Source organism: Lutjanus erythropterus, chromosome 22 (genome assembly GCF_056507025.1).
Source record: "Lutjanus erythropterus isolate fLutEry1 chromosome 22, fLutEry1.hap2, whole genome shotgun sequence".
In the NCBI taxonomy this organism is placed as follows: Eukaryota; Metazoa; Chordata; class Actinopteri; order Lutjaniformes; family Lutjanidae; genus Lutjanus; species Lutjanus erythropterus.
In genome coordinates, this window is record NC_139338.1 from 10,470,943 (window position 1) to 10,493,242 (window position 22,300).

At 39.6% G+C, this 22,300-nt stretch overlaps 1 protein-coding gene across 1 annotated transcript; it reads right to left on the reverse strand.

Moving 5' to 3' along the window:
- Positions 1–4,717: 4,717 nt before the first annotated feature.
- etnk1 (ethanolamine kinase 1) lies at positions 4,718–22,035 on the reverse strand. Its single transcript, XM_084710572.1, has 8 exons — positions 21,717–22,035; positions 19,397–19,656; positions 18,355–18,495; positions 15,639–15,781; positions 10,103–10,186; positions 9,351–9,511; positions 8,605–8,678; positions 4,718–7,603 (listed from the first exon to the last, which is right to left on the reverse strand). Exons 1-8 carry the CDS (start codon positions 21,861–21,863, stop codon positions 7,531–7,533), a joined length of 1,083 nt encoding a protein of 360 aa, XP_084566698.1. The 5' UTR covers positions 21,864–22,035; the 3' UTR covers positions 4,718–7,530.
- Between the last annotated feature and the right edge of the window lie 265 nt (positions 22,036–22,300).

The following is a 22,300-nucleotide window of genomic DNA, read 5'->3' on the forward strand; positions in this document are numbered from 1 at the left end:
TACAGCTGGTGCCCTTCTTATATTTTTGCTCCTGCTCCTCAGATAGCCACCAATGGCTTGTCCCTTTGTGCTCCTCACAAAGCAAATTATACAAATGCATAAATAAATAATAACACATTAAAATTATGCATTTTTATGAGTGTTAAGGATAAATCTAGGGGTCTCAATGTAATTATGACTCCTAATGTTAGAAAAAAGAAACTTGGTTTCCATGTTGGTACACAGCAACTCTACTATAATAAATGGAAAACATAATACATACATTCTTTTTTTTAATTATTAAATTAAATATAATCTCTCTTTTCTACTTAATTCAACAAAAATGCACATATTATGTTTGGAATGTAACAAAGTATATAATAAATAGAGCATGAAACAACAACAAAAATAATATAAATATATATTAAAAAATAAGAGGTGAAAGCAATAAATTAATGTAATGAGAGACAAATAATTATTCTAAAATGCTAAGAATAAAACAGTATGGAATAACAAACCTTCAATAAATAAATGAATGAATAAATAAATAATGACAGATATTAGAAAAGATCAGTTCATTTGACTTTTGGTAGGGTCCATTAAACAGATTATTGTAATACTCTAAATACTTGTTGAAATTTCCACATATAAATGTAAATTGCCAACACATGCACACACGCACGCACGTGCGCCAGCAGTAGTCATGGAAACAGAATGATGGGCAGGTATATAAAGGCCTGCAGCTCATTTTAATGTCCCCTTTTCACTTGGATTTTGGCGAGTTCACCTGTTGACCTGCTGCAAACCCGAACAGTGGACAGATCTCAAACCCTGCTGGAGAATCTCTCTCAGAAGGACTCAACCAGAAAGCGGATCTTCTTGGAAAAACCCAACTCTCGGATTTATTGGATTATTGTGGACAACTGCAGAGCCTGAAGATGGCCCCTGGAGGACCACCGTTGGACGACGAGGGACGCCTGCTGCGCTGGGAGGACGCACAAGACGTTGAAGGTATGATTGTTTTACTTCTGAAACTTCTGACTTTCCGTCGACGATTTCTCGGTGTAAAATGATGATTTATGGATGGAATGTTCCAAGTATCCCGGGACAGGTGTAGAGTGTGGTAATAATTACTATGGTTGTTTGAAAACATGATTATTTTGAATTGAAGGCCCAAAATTGTCAATAATTTGCATCGAAATTAGAAAAATAAAGATGGATCGATTTTTATAAAATATTAAAATTTGTTTTACTTGCGCTCCATGGAGACGATGGAACTTTTAGCTCCGAACGTCCGGACGCGTGGGTGGAATCAAAGCAGGGCGCGCTCTCAAATATCTCATTGTGTTAATTAGGGATGTGAATGATTGATGTGATGTGATGAAATTTGACATTTCTTTTATCTGTGTTCCCCTCAGGTGGAATGCGTTTCATCTTTGAACGTCTTGGCGGCGTCCTCCCAGATGTTGGCATCCCTGATGAGGAGCGTGAGGATGAGGAATGGGGATGGGTAGGTATTCCAGTTGGGCTGTTCGAGTTTTTGCCTCCATTCCTCGACCCACACTCCTCTGATGAGGAAGAAGAGACGGAAGACGAGGAGACGGATGAGGAGGAGGATGAAGACAGCGAGGATTCCGGGGACCAGTCCACGTCCGAGGATGAAGAGGACCCCGAAGAGGACCCCGAAGAGGACGAGGAAGACAGCGAGGATTCCGGGGACCAGTCCACGTTCGAGGATGAAGAGGACCCCGAAGACAGCGAGGATTCCGGGGACCAGTCCTCATCCGAGGACGAAGTGGACCCTGAGGATGACCCCGAGGACCCTCTCATCCAGCGGTTCCCACCAGATGACTTCTGGCATGGATGGCGACACCAGGACCCTCCTGCTGCTCCTGCTCCTCCTCCTCCTCCAGAAGATCTCCCCTCAGGCTCTGCTCCCTCATCCTCCGGCCTCGGCTTGTCCACGAAGAGGACCCGAGAAGAGGACGACGACAACCAGGTAGGTATGAAGAGGCAGAGGCGGACCAGCGAGGAGGACAGCGAGGAGGATTAGGACCGACGACCTGTTTGGAGGAGAACTGGAAAACTGAAGCCTCAGTGAATTGCACTAATGGAACACTTTCTAATTCGGCCTAACCAACACAGTGGCGTTAAATGGAACCAATCAGTCTTAAAAAAAGGGAGGGAAACAAGACAAGGACAGGAAATAAAGTCAACAAAAACATAAAGGAGGATTCCCTACAAAATAAAACAGAAACCTAAATCTTTTTTTAATCTTACTGTCAAGGTGTTCATGGTTACCAGACAAAGGTGAGTAATGCTCCTGCAAGTCTTAAGCTCAATCAGCAGTAAGTCAAAGTTGATTTATTTTACTCTCTCTGTTTCTCTGTCTAGCTTTATACACCCTGCATCAACATCCCCACAAGAAGTGAGGCTCTGCATCCAGGATTCCCATGACGACCGAGAAGATGAAGACTAGATGAGACGGATGGATGACAGCGGGAGCAGCTGGATGGCGGTGGTCACCTTTTTTTTTTTTCAGCATAACGAGTGAGTAATCCAAGCACCAATAGTGACAAAAAGTTTTGACTTTACATTTGGGGATTATATGCATTATACAAACCTTCACTAATATTATTCTGTTGTTTATGATATTTCTACAAATTCAACAATATGGATGCCAACAATTCAAAAGTACTCATCACTTGTTTTCCTGTCTCACAGGGCAGGGCCGACTCCTCCATACTTTATGTGCCCCTGGAGCAGCTGAGCGTGGATGTCAACCAGCCAGTCAACCAGCCAGTCATCAACAGCCCTACCTGCTTCCAGACGCCTAAGCACCGTCTAAAGTCTCAGTGAGTAGAATGACGAGCCCCCTGCCTCTGCCCCTCCACCCCTCACACCGCCCTCTTCACCCAGCAACCGAGACGACAACTTCTGTTATTTGACATGTTAAATCAAATAAATACTGCGTCAAATGTGATTCAGTGTGTTTTGGTTTTCATTTACTGTAATATGTTACTGTAAGTGTAACTTTAAACTTTGGGATTTTGAATCATTTAGTAAATTTGGTGTTGCCTCTCTGTAACACACCCAGTTTTGGACCTTTACACTCACACAATACATCCTGAACGAGGCAGGACCCTCAGGAAACTAAAAGCAGTGTTTGAATTTGTCACAAGTGTCCCTGGAGGTTATTTTGAATCAGTTTTTTTACAGTCTCTTACATGGTTCATCTCCATCATCTCCACAAAAAAGGTCCAAATAGATGAGTTACATTTCATGTACTTTATTTGATAATTAAATAGTGGAAAACTGTTAAAATGTAAATGTTGCCTTGAAGTACCCCAGGGTGTAGTGATAAACACAGATGTGATAAACTGTGGAAAATCTGTAGTTTAATAATCTTGTTTCCCTTCATAGATGAATACATTTGATATGAAAACAGATGATTAAACTCAGCCTCAATTCAGAGAGGTGAATAAACTGAGTTTATCCCTCAGTACACCATCTCATTATGGATTTCCACCATGATACTTTTGGTGTTATGTATTTGAGTTTACATACTGTTAAACCAATATAAGACAGGGTGTAAATGAATTGAGAACTATTTTTATTTTATTTTAAGCAGTGAACTAAAGAGACACACCAGGGAACTGAAAACAAGCATTTAAATGTAACACAAATGATCAAACACTGAAATTTGACTTACTGACATGTTTTCAGGAGGGTTTTGATTGTTGATGTAATTTTTGCTGAAATATGCTAACACACTTACACACAGTCATTCCTATTGGCTGTTTCCACAATGGTGCAATGTTTTTTCAGGGTAATGTCCAAACAAACAAATGTCTGAAAACTAGAAAATTAGAACTGAGTGAGACAATTAATTTTTTCCATGAGTATTTTCATAAAGTTCATTCAGACTTTAAACAATAACCGTTTTTTAATTTCTTATTATTATGGTATGGTGTTGCTTTAAGGCAACACACACTAAAGTGTATGCTAAAATAATTGGGTATGAATGCTGCAAGCATTCAAGTGTTTTTTTGTCCCTAAAATTAAGCAAATCTTAACCACAGCATTGTCACATTATAAAACATATGGCATTTGTTTAACGTGCAAATGATGATACAATGTGTACAACTGTCGCAAGAGTTTTGCAAATAAGGTGCTCCCTTCTAGACTACGGAAGTCCGCAAGTTCAGACAAAGAATAAGGTCATAATGCTTGGCGTACAAAAGATAGTCTCAAAGGTTATATTAATCAAATGACGTATCAAGTCAAGTTTTCAGAATCATTAGATTAAATGAAATGCACGCTCTTAATGTGTGCAGCACTTTTGCAGAGGCAAATTATTTCCTTTACTTTTTTTTTTTCTTAAATTTAGTCCACCGACTTCAATAAGGGTGCAATACCATCTTTGATAACACCTATTAGCTGACGTTTACCAGCTGCTGGCACTGAGGGGCGTTGTTTTCACGGTAGTGTAGGCTAATCACAGCTGTTACAGATGAGATGGACTGGTACCTTGATTAGTGTCATTGCTAACACCGGTGTTCACCCTACTATTTCACATCGAAATACCTGCTAAAGCTATATTAAACTCGAAAACAAAGAAAATGGCAAAATATTTACATAATTTGTAAAATTATTTAGGTGTTTAATAAAATTCTCACCACCAACAAAAAACTATTTAGTACCCAGGGAGACAAAAGATGAACAGAGGACAAATAAATAAGGGTAAATAGATTTTTATTTTTTTAGATTACAGTATTGAAAATGTATTTTTTTAATTTCACCTCGTACCCCAGGCAACTATTCACTTTAATGCAACTTTTAGAAAACAAAAAATAAAAGAACTCCCTCTATGTACATTCATTCATATTTGAGAACACTCAAAGATATTACATTTGTTTTACTGTACATATAAACACAACACTAAAGTGGCCAGAGAGATTTGAGGACAGAGTTTTTACAATGTTACATACCAAGCACACAAACTTGTAAAGGTTCATAGTATGATCGATCCTAAGATGACCTGTGTACGATGTACAGTTTCATATTGATGGGAAAATAAAGCCTATAGGAAATGTTTCAGCAGTACAATTTAGCATTTTGAAAATTCAGATTATGTGGCAGTTGGATTTGAAAAACTGCATCAATTTATGCGTGTTATGTGTAAACGTGGTCTGACACTGCAACTAACCAGACACCTAACAGAAAAATTAACACGCTCCTCCAACACAACTCAAACCTGTAACTTAATCAAAACCATTTACCTTTAAATAAACTTTTATGGAAGATTTTCACCTATGTTAAAAGCCAACGAACATACATTTCAAATTCATTTGAGGCCTGACTTAAACTACTTCCTAATTCTTAAATTGTAATTCACCAGCATGAAAGAGACGCACTAGTGAATTAAAGATAGAAGTGAAGTAGTAGGCCTAACCTTCAAACTTCAAAAACCGTGAGTACAAAATAAGCTTTCACAGGCGTACAAACACTTCAATGTCTGCTCGTTAGCTACTTCTGTGCGGGAGTGTTAACATAAGTGCACAATCCAGTTTTGTCAGTGATGGTCTCTTCACAGAACTTTGCAAACTCCCAAGAACAGAAACCACCTGGGCAAACATATCGTTTGAGTAAACAAGAAAACTTGTTTCACTACATTTCACATGACTTTTATGTTCAACTTTCTCACGAAGCTGAAGTGCTCTTCTGGCCCTTTTATTTAAAAAAAAAAAAGAAAAAAAAAGAAAATTTGCCCAAGAGTCAACTGTTGCTACATCCGCAAACATCCACACACTCTCAAAGACCTCAGCTTCAACATTTCCATTTAAATAAGTATAAAAAGTCTATATAATAGTCATCTCTTTGTGCTACATGGAAAATGATAAAGTGTGCATTATGTACAAGCAAGAAACAAATGTCAGCACTTTGGTGTAGGCTAGTTAAAGTAACCAAGAGATGATTTTTTTTTTGTTTTTAAAGGGCCTCCTGAAGCTCATTTTAAAAAAAACATTTAACATGAAGGTCAATGGTGAACAGCAGCCATTGTTTTGTGTGTTTTTTTTCCTCCAGAAGATGGTGCTCTTGCTCCACAGTCCTGCTAACAGCTGACTTACATTACACAGATGTGTCACCAACTCCACTTTCTCCTTTACCAAAATTCAACTCTTCTACACACCTTCATTTCAACATTGGGAGATTAAAATGATGAATCTTAACAGTAGCTCAGCAATCCAACAGTAAGCAAGGCCATATCACATAACAAGTGAATAGAAACTGATCTACAAGTATATAAAATGGTCAGTCTTGAGTACATTAGGACCGAACAGCAGTGTTTTGTAATATTAAAGATGCCTTCCAAACTTTCCCTGACATGGAGCAGACAATAAAATGGTTTGGTCTCGTTTTGTACAGTCGATGTCACAGTGAATCAATTCCCCCAACACTGCTGACGTACCATGTGATCTGCAACCAAATTTCCTGACTACCATTATGAACATGGAATGTTCAAATTACAGTGAGATGCAAGGCTCGTCCCCAGTTAAGGTGTAGACAGAAACTGAAAAAAAAGTGTCAAACACAAAAAACATACAAAACAGTGAAATTCTCCCTCGAGGCAAAAGACCGCTCAGTGCTCAACTATTTAACTCGAGGGAGAGGTTAGATGTAAACACAAGATCCTCTCCTACAACTCAATGTTTCTACCATCAGTCCAGAAAGCCAAAACACACAACAAGCCCTCATCCAAACTACACAGCAACAATGACTACATGGCTATTCTGGCGCACCACCCATGCACAGTATGTTGGGTGAAAATAAGGGTGAAAACAAGAGTCACAAGGCAGGCCACAAGTTCTTTTTTTCTTTGAATGTTGTGGCTAAAATCACGAGATTAAGGGACAGCAGTGACCTTTCCATGTTCTTTTTTGTGTGCTTTTCATCTTGGTTCCTCAGCAAACAAAGCACACTTTGTATTGCAATCATATCATTATGAATTTGGTCGTTGATTTGGCAGGTGCTTGAGCGTTTTTCCCCATGAATGTGCATGTGAGGAAGGTGTCTTCAGTCAATCAGATTAGTGTATGGGCCACCTGTCTTTCATGCAGGTGGTTACTATGTTTTGATTATGAAGGAGGTGGCACTCCACCTACAAAGTATTTATAGTGTTTTGAGCTTTTAGCTGCTTACAAATACAATGTGCTGATATCATAATGTTCTAATTGATACTACAATAATTGAAATGACCACAATAAATTCAGTTATGTGGGCATCATATTATAGTGGGTCTGAAGTCTCTACTTCACACATACCCACAGTCCTAAAGACTTGGGCAAAGGTGTGACAGCAGATTATGGATAAAGTTTGCAGATAGGGACATGTAGAGGGGACCCTGTAGGCACTGAACAGGACAGACTCAGTCTGTGGCTCTTCCCTACACACCCCTCCTAGAGGGTGCCCTGCAGGCGTCACGTGAGGCGCAGAGCAGGTTGGAAGGGAGGGAGACAGGAGGAAGAGAAGATCAGGGGGTGGGGGCTTTTATTCGGGTAAGTTCAGCGCAGCCATCTCCGGTTTCATCTTGAAGTACTGGTTGAAGCGCAGGACTGCGTATCTGAGAGGGAGACATGGGGACGAGAGCAGAGTCCGTGATAAGATTAAAATGTACTTGACGTGTTAACTAGATGGTAAAATATCAGACTGTTTAAACAGAATGTGCACTGAGATGACACAAATAATAAAATCTGGAAGCTGTGCATTCTGTTCCTAAACACATGATTAAATAACTGAAATCTGCTGGGCAGAGCAATGTACACTCAACAAAAATATAAACACCTTTATTTTTGCTCCCATTTTTCATGAGTTGAAGTGAAAGATCTCAGATGACCTCTACCTATGGTGCATTTCTCTCAAATTCTGTTCAGAAATTTGTTAAAATCTGAGTTAGTGAGCAGTTCTCATTTGACCAGATAATCCATCCACCTGACATGTGAGGCACATAGATGTGCTGATTAAAGAGCAAGATTATTGCACAGGTTTGCATTGGCCTGGTCAAAATAAAAGGCCACTTTAAGATGTGCAGTTTTATCATGAATAAACACATTTATGAGGCACTGGACCATGGCTATTTCACCTGAGGCTACAATTGAGGGCAAAATGACCCGCGCTACTCTGCCTGTGATTGTCATACGCTGTTAATCTTCCCCTAACCCTTCCCAATCACTCCTCATGCTTAAACCTAACCAACCCAACAAACTAAGGCAAAGAGTAATATCAGAGATAAAACTGCACATTTTAGAGTGGCCTTCTATTGTGACCAGTCCAAGGCACACCTGTGTCGCAATCCTGCTGTTTAATCAGTATTTTTATAAGCCACACCTGTCAGGTGGATGAATTATGTTGGCAAAGGAGAAGCACTCACTAAAACAGATTTTTAACAAATTTGCAAAAAAAAGTGAGAGAGAAAAAAGCCTTGTGGGTGTATAGAAGAAGTCACAGATCATTTACTTCAACTCCAATGGGAGCAAAAACAGAAGTGCTGCATTTATATTTTTGTTGAGTGTAAAACAGATTTTTATTGAGTGTGTTTATTGACTTATTTCAAGGTGAACATACCCCAGGAAGTCAAAGTCAATGGTGGAGAACTTGGCCTGAATCAGAGCCCAGAGACCCCAGAAGAAATGAGATGCCTGGGCACAGAAAAGAAAGAAAATACCACAAAGGGTTAGCATGAACTCACTGTCTAAAAGTAAATGTCGTTTCTAATTACCCAACACGGCTCACTCAAGCATGTACAAAGCCAGCAGAAGCCCTATGGCAACAACACCAAATAGCTGACACAGAAAGACAATTGCTTTACTTGCCCATCCTCCATGCTGCCCTCTTTTCCTCTTGACAGTAAACAAGGCACAATATGGCTCAGGGGAGAGCTCCGAGCCTCACAAGGGTTTACCAGTTGTCATTAAAAGTGCTTCCCGTATGCTGGCCGCATCAGCAACACATCACAAACATCCCTCACTCATATTCAGAGCAGGTAGCACAGGTTTTCCTAGCCAACATCACTCCACACTGTTTAACCCACATCACAATATAATCCATGTTTGCTGAGCAAAACCTGGCAGCAGGCCTGGAAAATCCACTCAGAATGAGGCCCCAGGACTCTACTCTTTGCTCTACAAGTGTTCATTTTTTATTCTTTCATTGTGAATGTTATTATGAAAGGCCATGGTACTGCAACCATTTCTTAACTGCCAATCAGAAACCATCAGTATCTTGGCATTAAAAACTAAAGACTTGATGAGCCAGGTGCAGATGTGCTAATCTCATGTGATTCATGAAACATGTTTAATACAAATGCTTACCAAGGCAAATCTGTTGACCTGGACATAAAGGATCTCCACCTCTCCGTCAGTCACTTCACTGCCCTGGCCTTTGTGCTCCTTATAGGCCTCCAGGTAAGAGCGGAGCCACTGCAACTGAAAGGCTCGATCTGGGTAATGACTATAATCCACCTCATTCAGGCCTGCAACACATAAGCACATAAATTAAACACTCATAAATACATAATTCATTTTCTTGACTTATCATTCACCCATTTACTAAAAGATTATTATATTACATTACATTATATTACATTGGGCCATGCATAAGGGGAAAAATTTTAATTTAGCATTTTCAGAATAAAATTGAAAAGACAAGGACTAAGTTGAACTACCATTACTTTATTCTCAACATTTTCATTTTATTCTCAAAATTTTGACTTAATCTTAACATTCAGACTTAAAAAACTCCACATTTCAACTTCATCATTTCCAAATTTCAAATGTATTCTAAAACACAAAATAAATTTTAAAATTACTTGTTGATTTCCATTTTCCATTCATCCTCTAAAATAAAAAAACAAATCTCCATTCTTATACCCTTCACTTATACCCTCCTCTAATACTGTTCTGTATATTTACTATATATAATTTTGATGTCTTTTTTGTTTTTGTATGTGGCATAAAGGGAACTACAAATAGCATCTTTTTGGTACAATCCTGTGTTGTAAAATGAACACATTTGTATACACATCTTTGTTTTACACAAACCAAGCAATGCAAATTGTACTAACCAGCAAACTCATTGAAATGGTTCCCAATGTCGTAGGCTTGGTAATTGTACCCAGCATACTCGTAGTCAATGAACTTTACATTGCCTGGAAAGAAAAGCAGCTTTGTTTAGACAGAGACATGGGAAATGGGCACAAAATGATTATGCTGTGTTTTCCCTTTGATTACTCAGAATGTCAAGGCTTTTCATTTCATACTGTAACTTTCTCCCTGTCTGTCTGACTGGACTTGGCTGGCTAGTTAGCCGATTGTGGTGCAAGGAGTAAGAGCTTGCATTTTGAGGAAAGCTCAGGCTGTAGAGGGAGATGTCAGGACAGAAAATGAAATAAAGGCAACTAAGGGAGACATTTCAATTTAAGAGGTACTCATCTGAAAATAACTGACAGACATTTCCTACACATGCACTATAATGCTGTTTATGATGAATATAATCATGCTGTTAAGCTTTAAGGAAGTCAGAATCAACATGTATATAGAATCAAAGCTTTTGTTGAGTAAATGTGGGAAAGTTTATGCTTTTATGTGGTCTTTGCAATTCTAAGCAAGCATATCAAAGGACTACAAGGAAAAGAGAACATATAGATAGCTCACTCAGCTTAATGGAGGTTGAGCCTCAGTGATACCTTAGTAAACAGATTAGATGTACCAGTAACTGAGTTATCAGCCTTTTTTCCCCAAGACCACAAAATATGCAGCTGGGATACATTAGTTAGAGATGAAAGCGTGAAAATCATGATGCAACACATGGAACACATACAAATATCTAGGGCAAAAAGGAGTGCATCTGGCATCAGGCAGTGTTTGTTTTGGATACATGCACAGAATAAAGGAAAATGGCCAAGTCACAATTATGTTTTGAAGAGATAAAATAAAAAAAGAGAAAAGGGCAAAGAAAGCAGAGGAACACGGGGAGGAAGACAGTCAAATACAAATAGACACTAAAGTGGTGTGTAGAAAAGCACAATGAGCTGCCAAGGCAAATGGACAGCAGCACGCTGTTTGATACATTCCCTCTCAAAGCTTTGTTGTTGTTGCTGAGAGCCACTGGAACTGCAGCGCCTAGATACTTGGGACACACTAAACCTACTAGACACGCCTATTTAAAAAGTTTTTATAGTCTTGTGAGCAAACCACAGTCAGAGGTCTACACTACTGGCTTGAATGCTTAAGTTTGTAAACTACTTTCTTCTTTCACCTATTTAACTGCCAATGACAGGATTCATACAGCTTCTTAGAAGTAAAATTCAAGCACTTTCAAGGCACCTAAACCATGAATTTCCAGACTCTCAAAGCCTTTATCATCACACCTAAATTGATACAGTCAAACCAAATTCCAAATGCATAATTTCTTTATACCCAAACAATGCAGAATGCCACTTTTTGTCGTTTATGGAGCACCTATTTGCACGCAGGTGATAATAGTCACACAGCAGCTACTGGGTAATTTATACCCAGCCCTCCAGTTTAGCTGTAAAGAATGATTAAGTCTCCAAAGTGATGAGTTTGTAGTGGATGTGCGGGCTAGAATTTCCCCTAGAAGGTTTATATCCTGACCTGGGAGACTGGGGTTTAAGTCAACACCAGAGGTAAAACGAGAAGACAGTTTAGGTAGTTTAGGTACCAAAAAAGCTATTTACAGGTGGAAATTTCACACTGGGTGGAAATAGTATTGCTGACTACAGACACCTGGGTGCTTGTTTCTGCTGTGTTAGGCTATATACACCAGGGTGTACCCTGGGTGCAAACAGCATTGTTGGCTATTGACGCCTACATGTTAACAGCATCGGCCTTTATTTTACTAGCTGCTCGTATCAACTTGTTGTAGTGATTGTATGTTTTGATCATAATTATTTAATACTCACAAAATTCTGACACCAAGAAACACAAAAAATATGACGATGGGCCTGCTTCATTTCAAATATTAAAAGAGTTTTGATTTACATGGAGGTGACACCGAGATTATCTTAAAAATCAAGCAACAAGAGTATATTAACATAACTATTACAGGATTTTCCAAACTCTCAAGACTTTTTACAATCCCTGCAATGAAATATTGGTGAATATAGCTGAAGATTACAACTTATTGTCTGCTTGCAACTTTAAACCTGATGTTAAGGCATGGAGAGTAATGGTCAAAGAATGTGTTGCTGTCTGCATTTACAGGCCTCTGAAAAATAAGGTGAGGTGTCTGTATTAACAACGAAGAAAGGGGGAAGCATTCAGCCATGAAGTGCTTGATCTCAAAATACAAACCCTCACTAACAAGCCCATTTTTGCAGAGACATTAACAAAAATGGAATTTGGAAAAACAATACATGTAATTAAATGTCTCTGCTCTTAAATGTCTTGGTTTTGTTTTGGCCTTGGCTAATTTCTTTACCCTAACATGTGGAACATTAAGTCTCTGAGGTGGTGCTGGACTACAGAGAAAGACACTTTGAGGTGGGTTACCAGCCGGCGTGTAGGTCCTAGCGGGACACAACTGAACACCTCCAGGCAGTGGCTATAGCCCCCCTGTGCAGCAGATGAAAAGGTTGGGGCAAACACATCTTTCACACATGCTCGCTCTCTCACTGACATGTTTCGTGTTTTTATCCATCCTTGCTCCCACGCACAGTGTCGAAACATCAGGCCCTGCTGCCAAATTCCCATTCCTGTTTTTTTCTTCTGCCCTCTTATATATGGGACCTCACTTCCCCTTCTCGCAAACACACCCCTCCAATGCTTCCTTCCCATTGGTCAGCTGTGAACCCAATAGCGAGACACCTCTGCCGCTTCTGCAAATGACAGAATCTTTCAGAGGCTTCCTGTTGGGTGCTGAGCTGCACATTTTGTAGCCCTTGGGGCTGAGTAAATTTTTTTTGTCTTTGAAAACATCTGAGGAAAGTGAGAGGGGCAGGGAAACTGAACAGCCTGTGCTGGAGGCTGAGAGACAAAGTAAAGAGAGACAAAAAGAGGGAAGTAATACAGCTCTTGCTGAGACTTAAACTTAATAGTTTTGAAAACTGACAAAATAATCAACCTTCCACCGCTTCTGTTTATGGTTTTATCAATACAGGAAGTGGTGGTGTCTCTGCTGTCGCGTTTGGCAGACAAGTGGTTTTTAACTACAGCAACAGCAGCAGAATGACAGGAAACAGTTTGGTAGCTGTTCAGCCTATTTTCATGCCTACTTTCAATTGAACAAAGAGGCTGTAAGTGCTTGGTGTGATAGGGATTGAGTTTACTGCAAAAACATTTTAGACAGCTTGAGTGGGTGTGGTCAAAAATGTAGTAATTATGGGCTTGAAGCAGAAGTCCCTGGACTATTGCAGTCCATTCCATTGTGGTTGTCACTTGAAGGTGTGGTCCGGCTGTGTTTGTATTGTTAGTTTGTATGTAAGACATGTGTGATTGCACTAGAGGTACTGGGATGCTTTTAATCAATAATGATTCCAAATAGACGTCCTGAAAACCTAAGCCTTACATATTGAAGCCTGAAACATGATTCTGCAAGTCTGCAAAACTGCAACTGTGCACAGACTTCAACATGTCTGTACAAGAGAGTTACACTATAACATCTATACTGTTATTATATAATATCAGTAACTGCACTTGGGGGCATTTTGCATTTCCAACAACTAATGTAAAGGAGTTTCAAGCTGCCCTACTTTCAGTGAAACCTATCAAAACTTGTTTGACGTGCAGAACGACAGATTCAAATGAGATTCTGCAGATGTTCTCTCCTCTGCGAACTATGGTTAACCAGAAACTGTATTTCTGTGTATTTAGGTAAAGGTATCCCCACCCCCAGCATTTTTGTAGAGGCATGGCTCTGCTTTAAGGGCTAAAGCTAATGATATTCTATATTATTGCTAATGATGACAAAACCCATGAAAAGATTAAAATCAACAAAGTTTTAGTCAATTTCTCTGTACTTTCCAGCTTCCCCATCCTGTCTGTTGCTCTCAGCCACAAGCCAATTTATTCCTTCTGAAGACAAATCTCTGAACAGAAATGTTCACTTCACAAATATACACTTAATCTGAATTTGATGCCTGCAACATGTTCCAAAAAAAGTTGGGACACGAGCATGCTTACCACCGCATTATATCACCTTTTCTTTTAACAACACTAACTAAGGCTTTGGGAACTGACAACACAAATTGTTTAAGTTTTGAATGTGGAATTCTTCCTTTTTTTTCTCCTTTTGTCTTTCCATGGGGTTTGTTAACAATAAGAAAAATATAAAATATCACCAGTCATCATCTCTTACCTATTACCTGAACAGTGATCAATAGTGAAGCTATGAAATGGAAATTGTGGAGTAAGAAGCAGCAGTAACGGAAAGTAGCATTACAGCTTACAGCAAGTGCAAACCATAAAAACAGTTGTTTAAAAACCCAATAATCAGCATCGTACGTAGCCTAGCTACTGTCAGAGGGACAACTGCTGGGCGAGTAGCATTGGAGGGTAATAGGTAGGTACGTGGCTCCTACTGCTGCCATGAACTCATCCCGATTTGCCTGAGCAGTGGGCAGACTACGCGAGGGCCCTCAGAGCCGACTGTGCGTGAGGTTTGTCTCTCTCCATTGCCTCCCCGGGGCAGGGTGGCGCAGGGCAGCCACAGCCTCGGCTGTCATTCCTAGGGAAGAAAGGCTAGACACAAGGAGCTGTGAGAAGGGGCCCCGCCCCTCGCCGCGAACCGACGAGGGGGCTGACAGCTCTGAAACACCCCCACCCCACCTCCCACATACATTTCTTATTCTTTCTCACCAGTTTACCCCGCCACTCTTCTGCTACAAAGACAATGACTAGAACAGTTTCACTGGCTGGTAAAGTTGCTCAGTGCAAAAGTAAGCTAAAGAGTTTGCCTGAGGACAAGTTGCTTGACATTTATACCATCAAAACAAAAAACAGCAACATTGCTAAAGCACCAAATACATGTGCTGTCAATAAAACTGAGACTTGGTATGTGGTATGATGTAATGGCATTGTTTGTTCAGGCTGATAACAGTGGTTTACGATCTAAGTTTTCACCACAGAATTAGAACGTCAGATCAGACAAAATTTAGGAAAAATAATTAAGCCCAAATTAGAAACAGCTTCAGTTTGCACCTCTGAACAAAGCCAATGGTCCTTATTACAGTGGGACTCCCAGGATTTATAAGAAATAGGATATTTAAATCCAGAAGACTAAAATCTGTGACAGATTAATTTCTTCAATAAACACTTGCAAAATCTTTTGGAGGCAGATACACAAAGCTTTGCTCCACCCTCCATGATTCAACACACCACTTGAAATGGAGTTGTGGTTTCCACAGTTCAAATGAGGACTCCCTCTACAATCCAAATAACAGGACCGCCTTCTCTGACCGTTCTAATTCCACGCCTGCAGCCCAATGCAAACACTGGCAATGAGTGAAGCATGTGACTAGCATCGAGGAAGTGCAGGTAATGCAATCCTACCTGAGCATGGGGACCAGTGCAGCTCACACTACGACACATTTCAGTCACACAGTAATGTCTATGACTATAACCCGTGCAGTGTATACTCACCTGCCTCCTGGTTATAGATGATGTTTTTGCAGAGCAGGTCGTTGTGACACAGAACTACGGGGGAGCCCAGCACCGACAAGCTCTGCTGGAGCCACACCAGCTCTTCTCGGAGGCACCGTGGGCTGGGCACCTCCATGCTCAGTCTGGAGGAGGCAGAGAGGCAAAGAAAGTGAACAGTGTGTATTTAAAGAGGCGGAAGCATTAAAAGTATTAATAGAAGGACAGAAGGAGGTAGAGTCAGTACGGGGAATTTAGAAATTTGATTTAAAATAGGAACAGAAAATAAGAGGTATGAGGAAAACGTAATGTGGTTTTACAGACAGGCTCAGCACAAAACAGTTTATGTGATTCATTCAAAATTGTGCAATCTCAACAAAAATGAACCCACAACACAGAAACCACACGATCTGTGTAAAAAACACAACTCTTATTTATGTAATATTTTTGTATATGCATTATACTGCTATTGTAATTTTGAGTGTAATTGCTGTCTTGTTCTTTTTTTTGTTTTCTTTATTTCTCTCTTTCTCTGTACTTCTTTTCTGTTCTTGTGCAGATGCTGCATCCAAATTTCCCCTCTGGGGGACCAGTAAAGAATTATCTTGTCTCACCTTATTTAGTCAATTTAACTGCAAAAACATGTACAAAACACTCATCATCTCTTCATTTAAAGAACTAGAAAAGGTCAACTGAAATCCCACAACCCTACTTGAAGAAAAGGTTTTGTGACTTTTCTTAAATATACAGCCTTTTATTAAATAATGTCTGCAAAAATTGATTCTGCAGACCCTGGATTTCTATTTTTTCTCATTATTTTGCTGTGACTGGGACACTTCACCCACCCAAAATGTCAGTATCTGAAGTCCAGGGAATGAGACTCAACAATTAACTGTTTAGAGACAGCTTAAAAAATCCTGCTAATTCTACCTTTAATACATACATAAAGCTTATTTAGAACCACATTTCCTGTCTTTTAGATTAGGTTCTATACAGATTATTACAGTAGTTTCAACATTATTAACAAAAAATGTTCCTACACAGAGCAATTTACACTCAGCTGTGTACTACCAAGGCATTTTTGTCCATTTCCACTTTCTAGAAAACAAAGATAACACTAACAGAAATAAGCAAATCACCTCTCTCTGGCTGCCTAGTTGTTTTAGTTCATTTGTCACACTTATGCCAGAGGTCCCCAAGCTTTTTCATGTCAAGGTCCCTTATAATAGATACACATTAGACAACAGATTCCCAATTTGAGAGGAATTTGTCTTAAATTTGTCGTAAATATAGGCCTAATTAAGATGATCAAACTAACATTTTGTTGTACCAGACATTGACTACCATGAACAAACATTGCGGAACAAAATGTAAAAAGCAGGATTCACCTGCCTCACTGTTTTTGCCTTCAACATATGTACAAAAACCCCTGAGCTACTGCGGGTGTCACAGTCTTTTTGAAGTCAGCGTTTCTTTTACAATGTTAATATTTGGGCGGCCTCCATGGAAATAAACAGCCTGTCAAGTCAGTGTTTGCTTTGGATTCATTTCGGGTGCCAACATATATGAAGGTAGGTGTTATTGCCAGCGCAATCTTCAAACAATCAAGACTTGTGGCAGTGCCAAAGTTTGTTAGCTAGGGAGCACAGATAATCATAACTCAATTTGCCTGTCATGTAGTGGTGCACCTTAATTTTTTTTTGTTGGTACTGAAACAAACTGAAAGAATGGAAACTTCATGTTTGGATGAAGATATAATAGCTAAGTAATACAATAGTTGTTATGCCATTATCTTATGAAAAACTGATACATGACTTTAAGAAAATAAGCGTAACCTTGCTAATGATATTTTTTGTTTTAGTTTGTTTGAGGATAAATTAATTTTTCATATTGATTTCCAGATTGTTTCGTGCTGTTTAGAGTAAAACCCTCATTCACTTTGTTGTGTTATCTCTTAGGAGAGCTACAGCTGTAAAGTGAAGTCACACCTGCTGAGATTACGAAAGGAATTCCACGTACTGCCTCAGACATGTGAGACGTACAACTGATAATTACTCCTGTGTTGTGTCATTGCAAATGGGGCTGCTTGAATCATTTGTGACTCAGTGATAAGAGAGGTAGGGGGTCATAGTTCCACGTGGAGATAACTGAGAACAGAAATATGTTCCCTAACAATGTAGTGAGACCCCTTTTTTCTATTAAGCCATCTTAAAAAGGTCTAAAAATGACAAGTTTTGAAACAACTTCTTAAAATCTATTCATTACAGGGCTTACTTTTTCTTTGTACTGCATGTCCACTTAAATGCAGAACAGGATTAGCAATAAAATATGACTATACTGATCTCATTTTGCCTCAAGCGATTTTATACCCCCAATTTAAATTTACAGTCAGTATACCTGGTCTGAAAGGTTTGTTCTTGCTTAATTTTGAGTTCTCTAAGCTTTTAAATTAGTCATGAATTCAAGTCTAACTACTATTATGCAATTTTTATTGGTCTAAAAATAGGCCATATAAAACCTGCAGGTCAGTCATGAACTGTTCTAGAACATTTTTCCTCAGACAGGACTGCGAGAATCGAACTGAATTTGGCTTTCAATCTTTGATTAATGTAACATTTAAACATTTAAAGGGCAAAAGGAAAGTCTGACAGTCAAATCAACCACTTCTAAAGCTCTAGCAGATTTCAGCATTTACAGTCTTTGATATGGCTTCATTTACCTGGCATTCTGCTCAGGGTCCTTGAAGTACTTGGGGATGAGAGCAAAGTACTTGCCCATCTTCAGCCACAGATCAGACTGCGGCACCCAGCCGTTGTGGGCATGGATGGCGTGGTACTTGGCCAGCTGCCTGGCAATGAGCCTGTAAGGTAGGAGAGACAGAAAGTGGAAAGACTGAATTACCAGAAAAGAGCAGAAAGTAGCAATGTGTGACTCCAGTCTTGCAATTAAGGTGTCAATTATTGGAAAGGTATGTATTGTCAAAAAGTAGGGTTAGGCCAGTTTAAAAGAACAAAAAACATTCAAGCTGGTTTAATACTAAGCCATATACCAGACAGGAAAGGCAATTCTGAATATTACCACTAGGTGTTGCACGTGACTCAGCTGCTTAAAAATGCAACAAATGAATTAGAATGGAGTTGCAAATCATTAAGTTTGTCACAACACATTTCTGTAAATGTTTTACAATAAAAGAAATAAAGAGGTGTGTCCACTGAAACACCTGAGGGCTTTTAATTTGAAATGGATAGAGGAAGAGTTTTTCAGTCCCTCGAGGTTTTCTTACATGTTTGGACAGGAAGGGGAAGGCAAGGTGCTTGTGCAATCTGTAAACTCACTGTTAGATGCCACTAATTCTTACAGATTGGTCCTTTAAGGTAATGGGTATGAGTGATTTTTAAAGAGTTGTGAGAATTTTGACAGTTGCTACTGCAACACTACTGGGACAAGCATTCCATTCTGTGTATATGAAGGTTAGACTGGGTCAGACAACTGTGCAACTATGCACATTTTGTCAAGGAGGGAAAGAAAGAAAAAGAAGATAAAGAGGGTATGGGGGAAGAAATAAAAAAAGAAAAAGCAACAGAACTGGCATTTCAAGTCTGGATACTTAATCCATGCAAATAAATACAGTCTGTCAAACAGGCACACCAGGCCTTGGGGTGGTAGGCAGCCTTTGACAGGTGACAAACTCAACTTTAAGGTCTCATGACTCTATATAAACATCCTTAAAGTCTCTATGTTGCATAACAAAATTATTTTACCTGAAAACAGGCTGGCTGCGAATGTCCTCAGGCTCCAGAGCAGTTCCTTGCAGAAATTCATAACACAGGCCATTGTTGAAGGTACAGTACAGGCGTGGGGCACAGCGGTGTGTATGCAGGACCCTGAAACTTTTCACCTCGTTTTCTCGGTCAACCAACAGTTCAGTTTTGTTGCCATAAATACGGACCAGAACCACATCCTTCATGACTGCACCCACATAGCAGCCTAACAGCTTGTTAGTTATTCCATCTGTGAAGAACTGCAGAGACAATTGGAAGAAAGAGTGGAGAACAGGTGAATCATGGAAAGAAATCATAATTTGTCCTGTGCCCCAACTATCTAGTGTGACACCTACAGTTAGAAGACAATCCCCCACATTATACTATTTAAGTTCTGTGCTAAAACCTACATTGTTCTGAGCATTACATAAGGTCTGAGGGATTTGGCAAACCACACAAAAGAGAAGAGGGATGAATGTAGCCATGAGAAATTAGGGCTTGTCTGGTTTGATTTAAGCTGAACTGCCTCTGCTGTGAAGCTGGGAACATTTCTGGGGTGAAGTGGGGGGTGCCAACATACCAGCCCTAATTGTTCACTCTATAAGGGATTGACTGAGAACGACAGGACTGTCAGGAATTTTATTTTGCCTGAGGAAGCAATGACAGGCATTTGCTGAGTTTCCACTTTGTCCTCATTGATGAATATAGGCAATGGTGGCAGAGCATGTGACCAGCTCCCATCCTCACTGTGTTTACCAAGTGGGGCCACACCCCCAGTCTGTTATTGGAAAGGAAAATAAGTCATTTTCTGGGTATTTGCCCAGACTGTAATGGTGAGCACATGTCTCACCATGCTTCTCCAGGATAAAGTAATGTAATGTTAGGGCTGAAACCATTTAAGCCAGCAACTAATGATTAATTTCATTATCAATAAAATCTGTCAGACATTTTCTGTAGTAATCAATTAGTTGTTTGATCCACAAAAAATCAGAAAATGATGAAAAATCTGTTTCCAAAGCCCAAGGTGAAGTACTTAACTGTTTTGTTTTGTCCACAATCTAAAGATACTCAGTTTACTGTCAGAGGACTGAAGAAAATCTGAGAATCTGGGTATATTTCTTTAAAAAAAAATACTCAAAGTGATTAATTACCAGAATAGTTGCCAATGAATTTAACAGATCACTAATTACTGATTTTTCAACTAATCATTGCAGCTCTAGTCGATTAAAAGAAAATTAGGTGACGACTATTTTGATAAGTGATTAAAATGTCAAACATTTGCTGGCTCCAGCTTCTTCTAATCATTTATGATGGTAAATGCTCCTCATTTTTTGTTTTGGACTGTTGGGTGGATAAAGAAGCAATCTGAAGAAGTCACTCTGGGCTCTGAGAAATTGTAAAGAACATTTTTTTAAAACCTTTTTTTTTATATATATTTTATATTCAAGAAGTGGGAAAGTGGAAAAAGGCAGTAAATTTACCCACTACTGTATGTCTGCACTCTCTTTCACACACAGAATCACACACATTTAGACTATTCTATGTGAACCCCCCTTTTCTTTCTTCCAGAAGTTTACAAAACTAGAGAATCCTACTAATCTGTAGCCTATACTTAACAGAGAGTAGGTATTATCTGCACAAATCTCATAAACCCCAGAAGCTCAATGGGTCGCAGCGTGACGATGATTTCGGGCCAGGGTGGCAGACACACCTCTCCTGCATCTGTAAACCACCTTCGGACCAAATAGCTGCTTCGATCATTCATTATCTCTCTAATCTCTCTATGCATATGGTAATTAACTTCTATATAACCTGTCTGCAGTAACGCCGACGAACAGGTTTGCCTTCTGCGTTAGCAGGCTGCGCCAAGAGCGGCGAGAAACTCCCTGTGTTTGATCGTGACCTGAGCTGGCGCAGATGCTATTTGCAAAGGCAAAACATTAACCCTAACGAGGAAAAATACCGCAGTATCTCCGGAGCCGGAATAAATGGCTAGAGAATTACCTACCATCTGTCTGTCTATGTCAACAGCCTTTTTATAGTGACATTAACGTACATTGGGCCATTTTATTTGTCTGTGATGTCAATGAAGGCGCTATTTTAGTGTTATTTGCTCTTTATTCAAAGAATAAATTATGTTCATGTTAATGCTTACCAACCAGAGCTTTTTAATAAGGAAAGGGAGTGTTACAAGCTAGCAGCTCTTGCTATTTTTTAACTTAAGCGACAAATGAAATAATATGCAAGCTACGTGTAATGTGACTACATGTCATACAGAGCAGTCTAATGGTAAAATGTGTAAAAATAAAATAAACTGCACCTTCACTTTGACCTCGGACGGCTTCCAGTTGGGTCTCAGCTCCTTGATGAGCTTCAGTGCTCCGGACCTGTAGTCGCTCTCGTCAACTGTCACATCTATTTTGGGCACAGCGGGAGCCTCGTCGGGGACGTGAATGTAGTTGGCCATGGCTCAGTTTTTATCTCTTCAAATATTTTCAACTCTGACGATTACTATGTGTTGTACGCGGCGGTGAAATGCGCAATGTATGAAAATATGTGACTTGCGACGGATATATAATCATTGAGAAGTCGGTACGCGGCAACGCCTCTCAAAAAAACCCACCCACCTGAAAAAAAAAAGCTCTCCCGGTGCATGCTGGTCCTCGTATGACTCACTAGAAGCGCGTGCTCGGGGCGTTAGCGAGCACCGTGGGCGGAGCTTTTCCGTTAAAAATATCTTAATGCGCAAATAAATTTCTGGAATAATCTTAATTTAGTGCATAACACTAAAGCAACATGAAATGCATGAATTCGTTAGATATACATTAACACAAACTAAAGTTTTGGCTCAAAATTCTCAAAGGTAAGTCAAGTCGGTGGTTCTTGGTGGATACATGCAAGCGC

Bases quoted from the DNA above. Each gene is read 5' to 3' on its own strand.
- etnk1 (XM_084710572.1), bottom strand. From the start codon at position 21,863: ATGGCCAACTACATTCACGTCCCCGACGAGGCTCCCGCTGTGCCCAAA. The intron at 18,496-19,396 runs GTAAAATAATTT...CCTACCTTACAG, and splicing joins CGCAGCCAGCCTGTTTTCAG to GCTCATTGCCAGGCAGCTGG. The intron at 10,187-15,638 runs GTGAGTATACAC...TTTTCTTTCCAG, and splicing joins CATCTATAACCAGGAGGCAG to GCAATGTAAAGTTCATTGAC.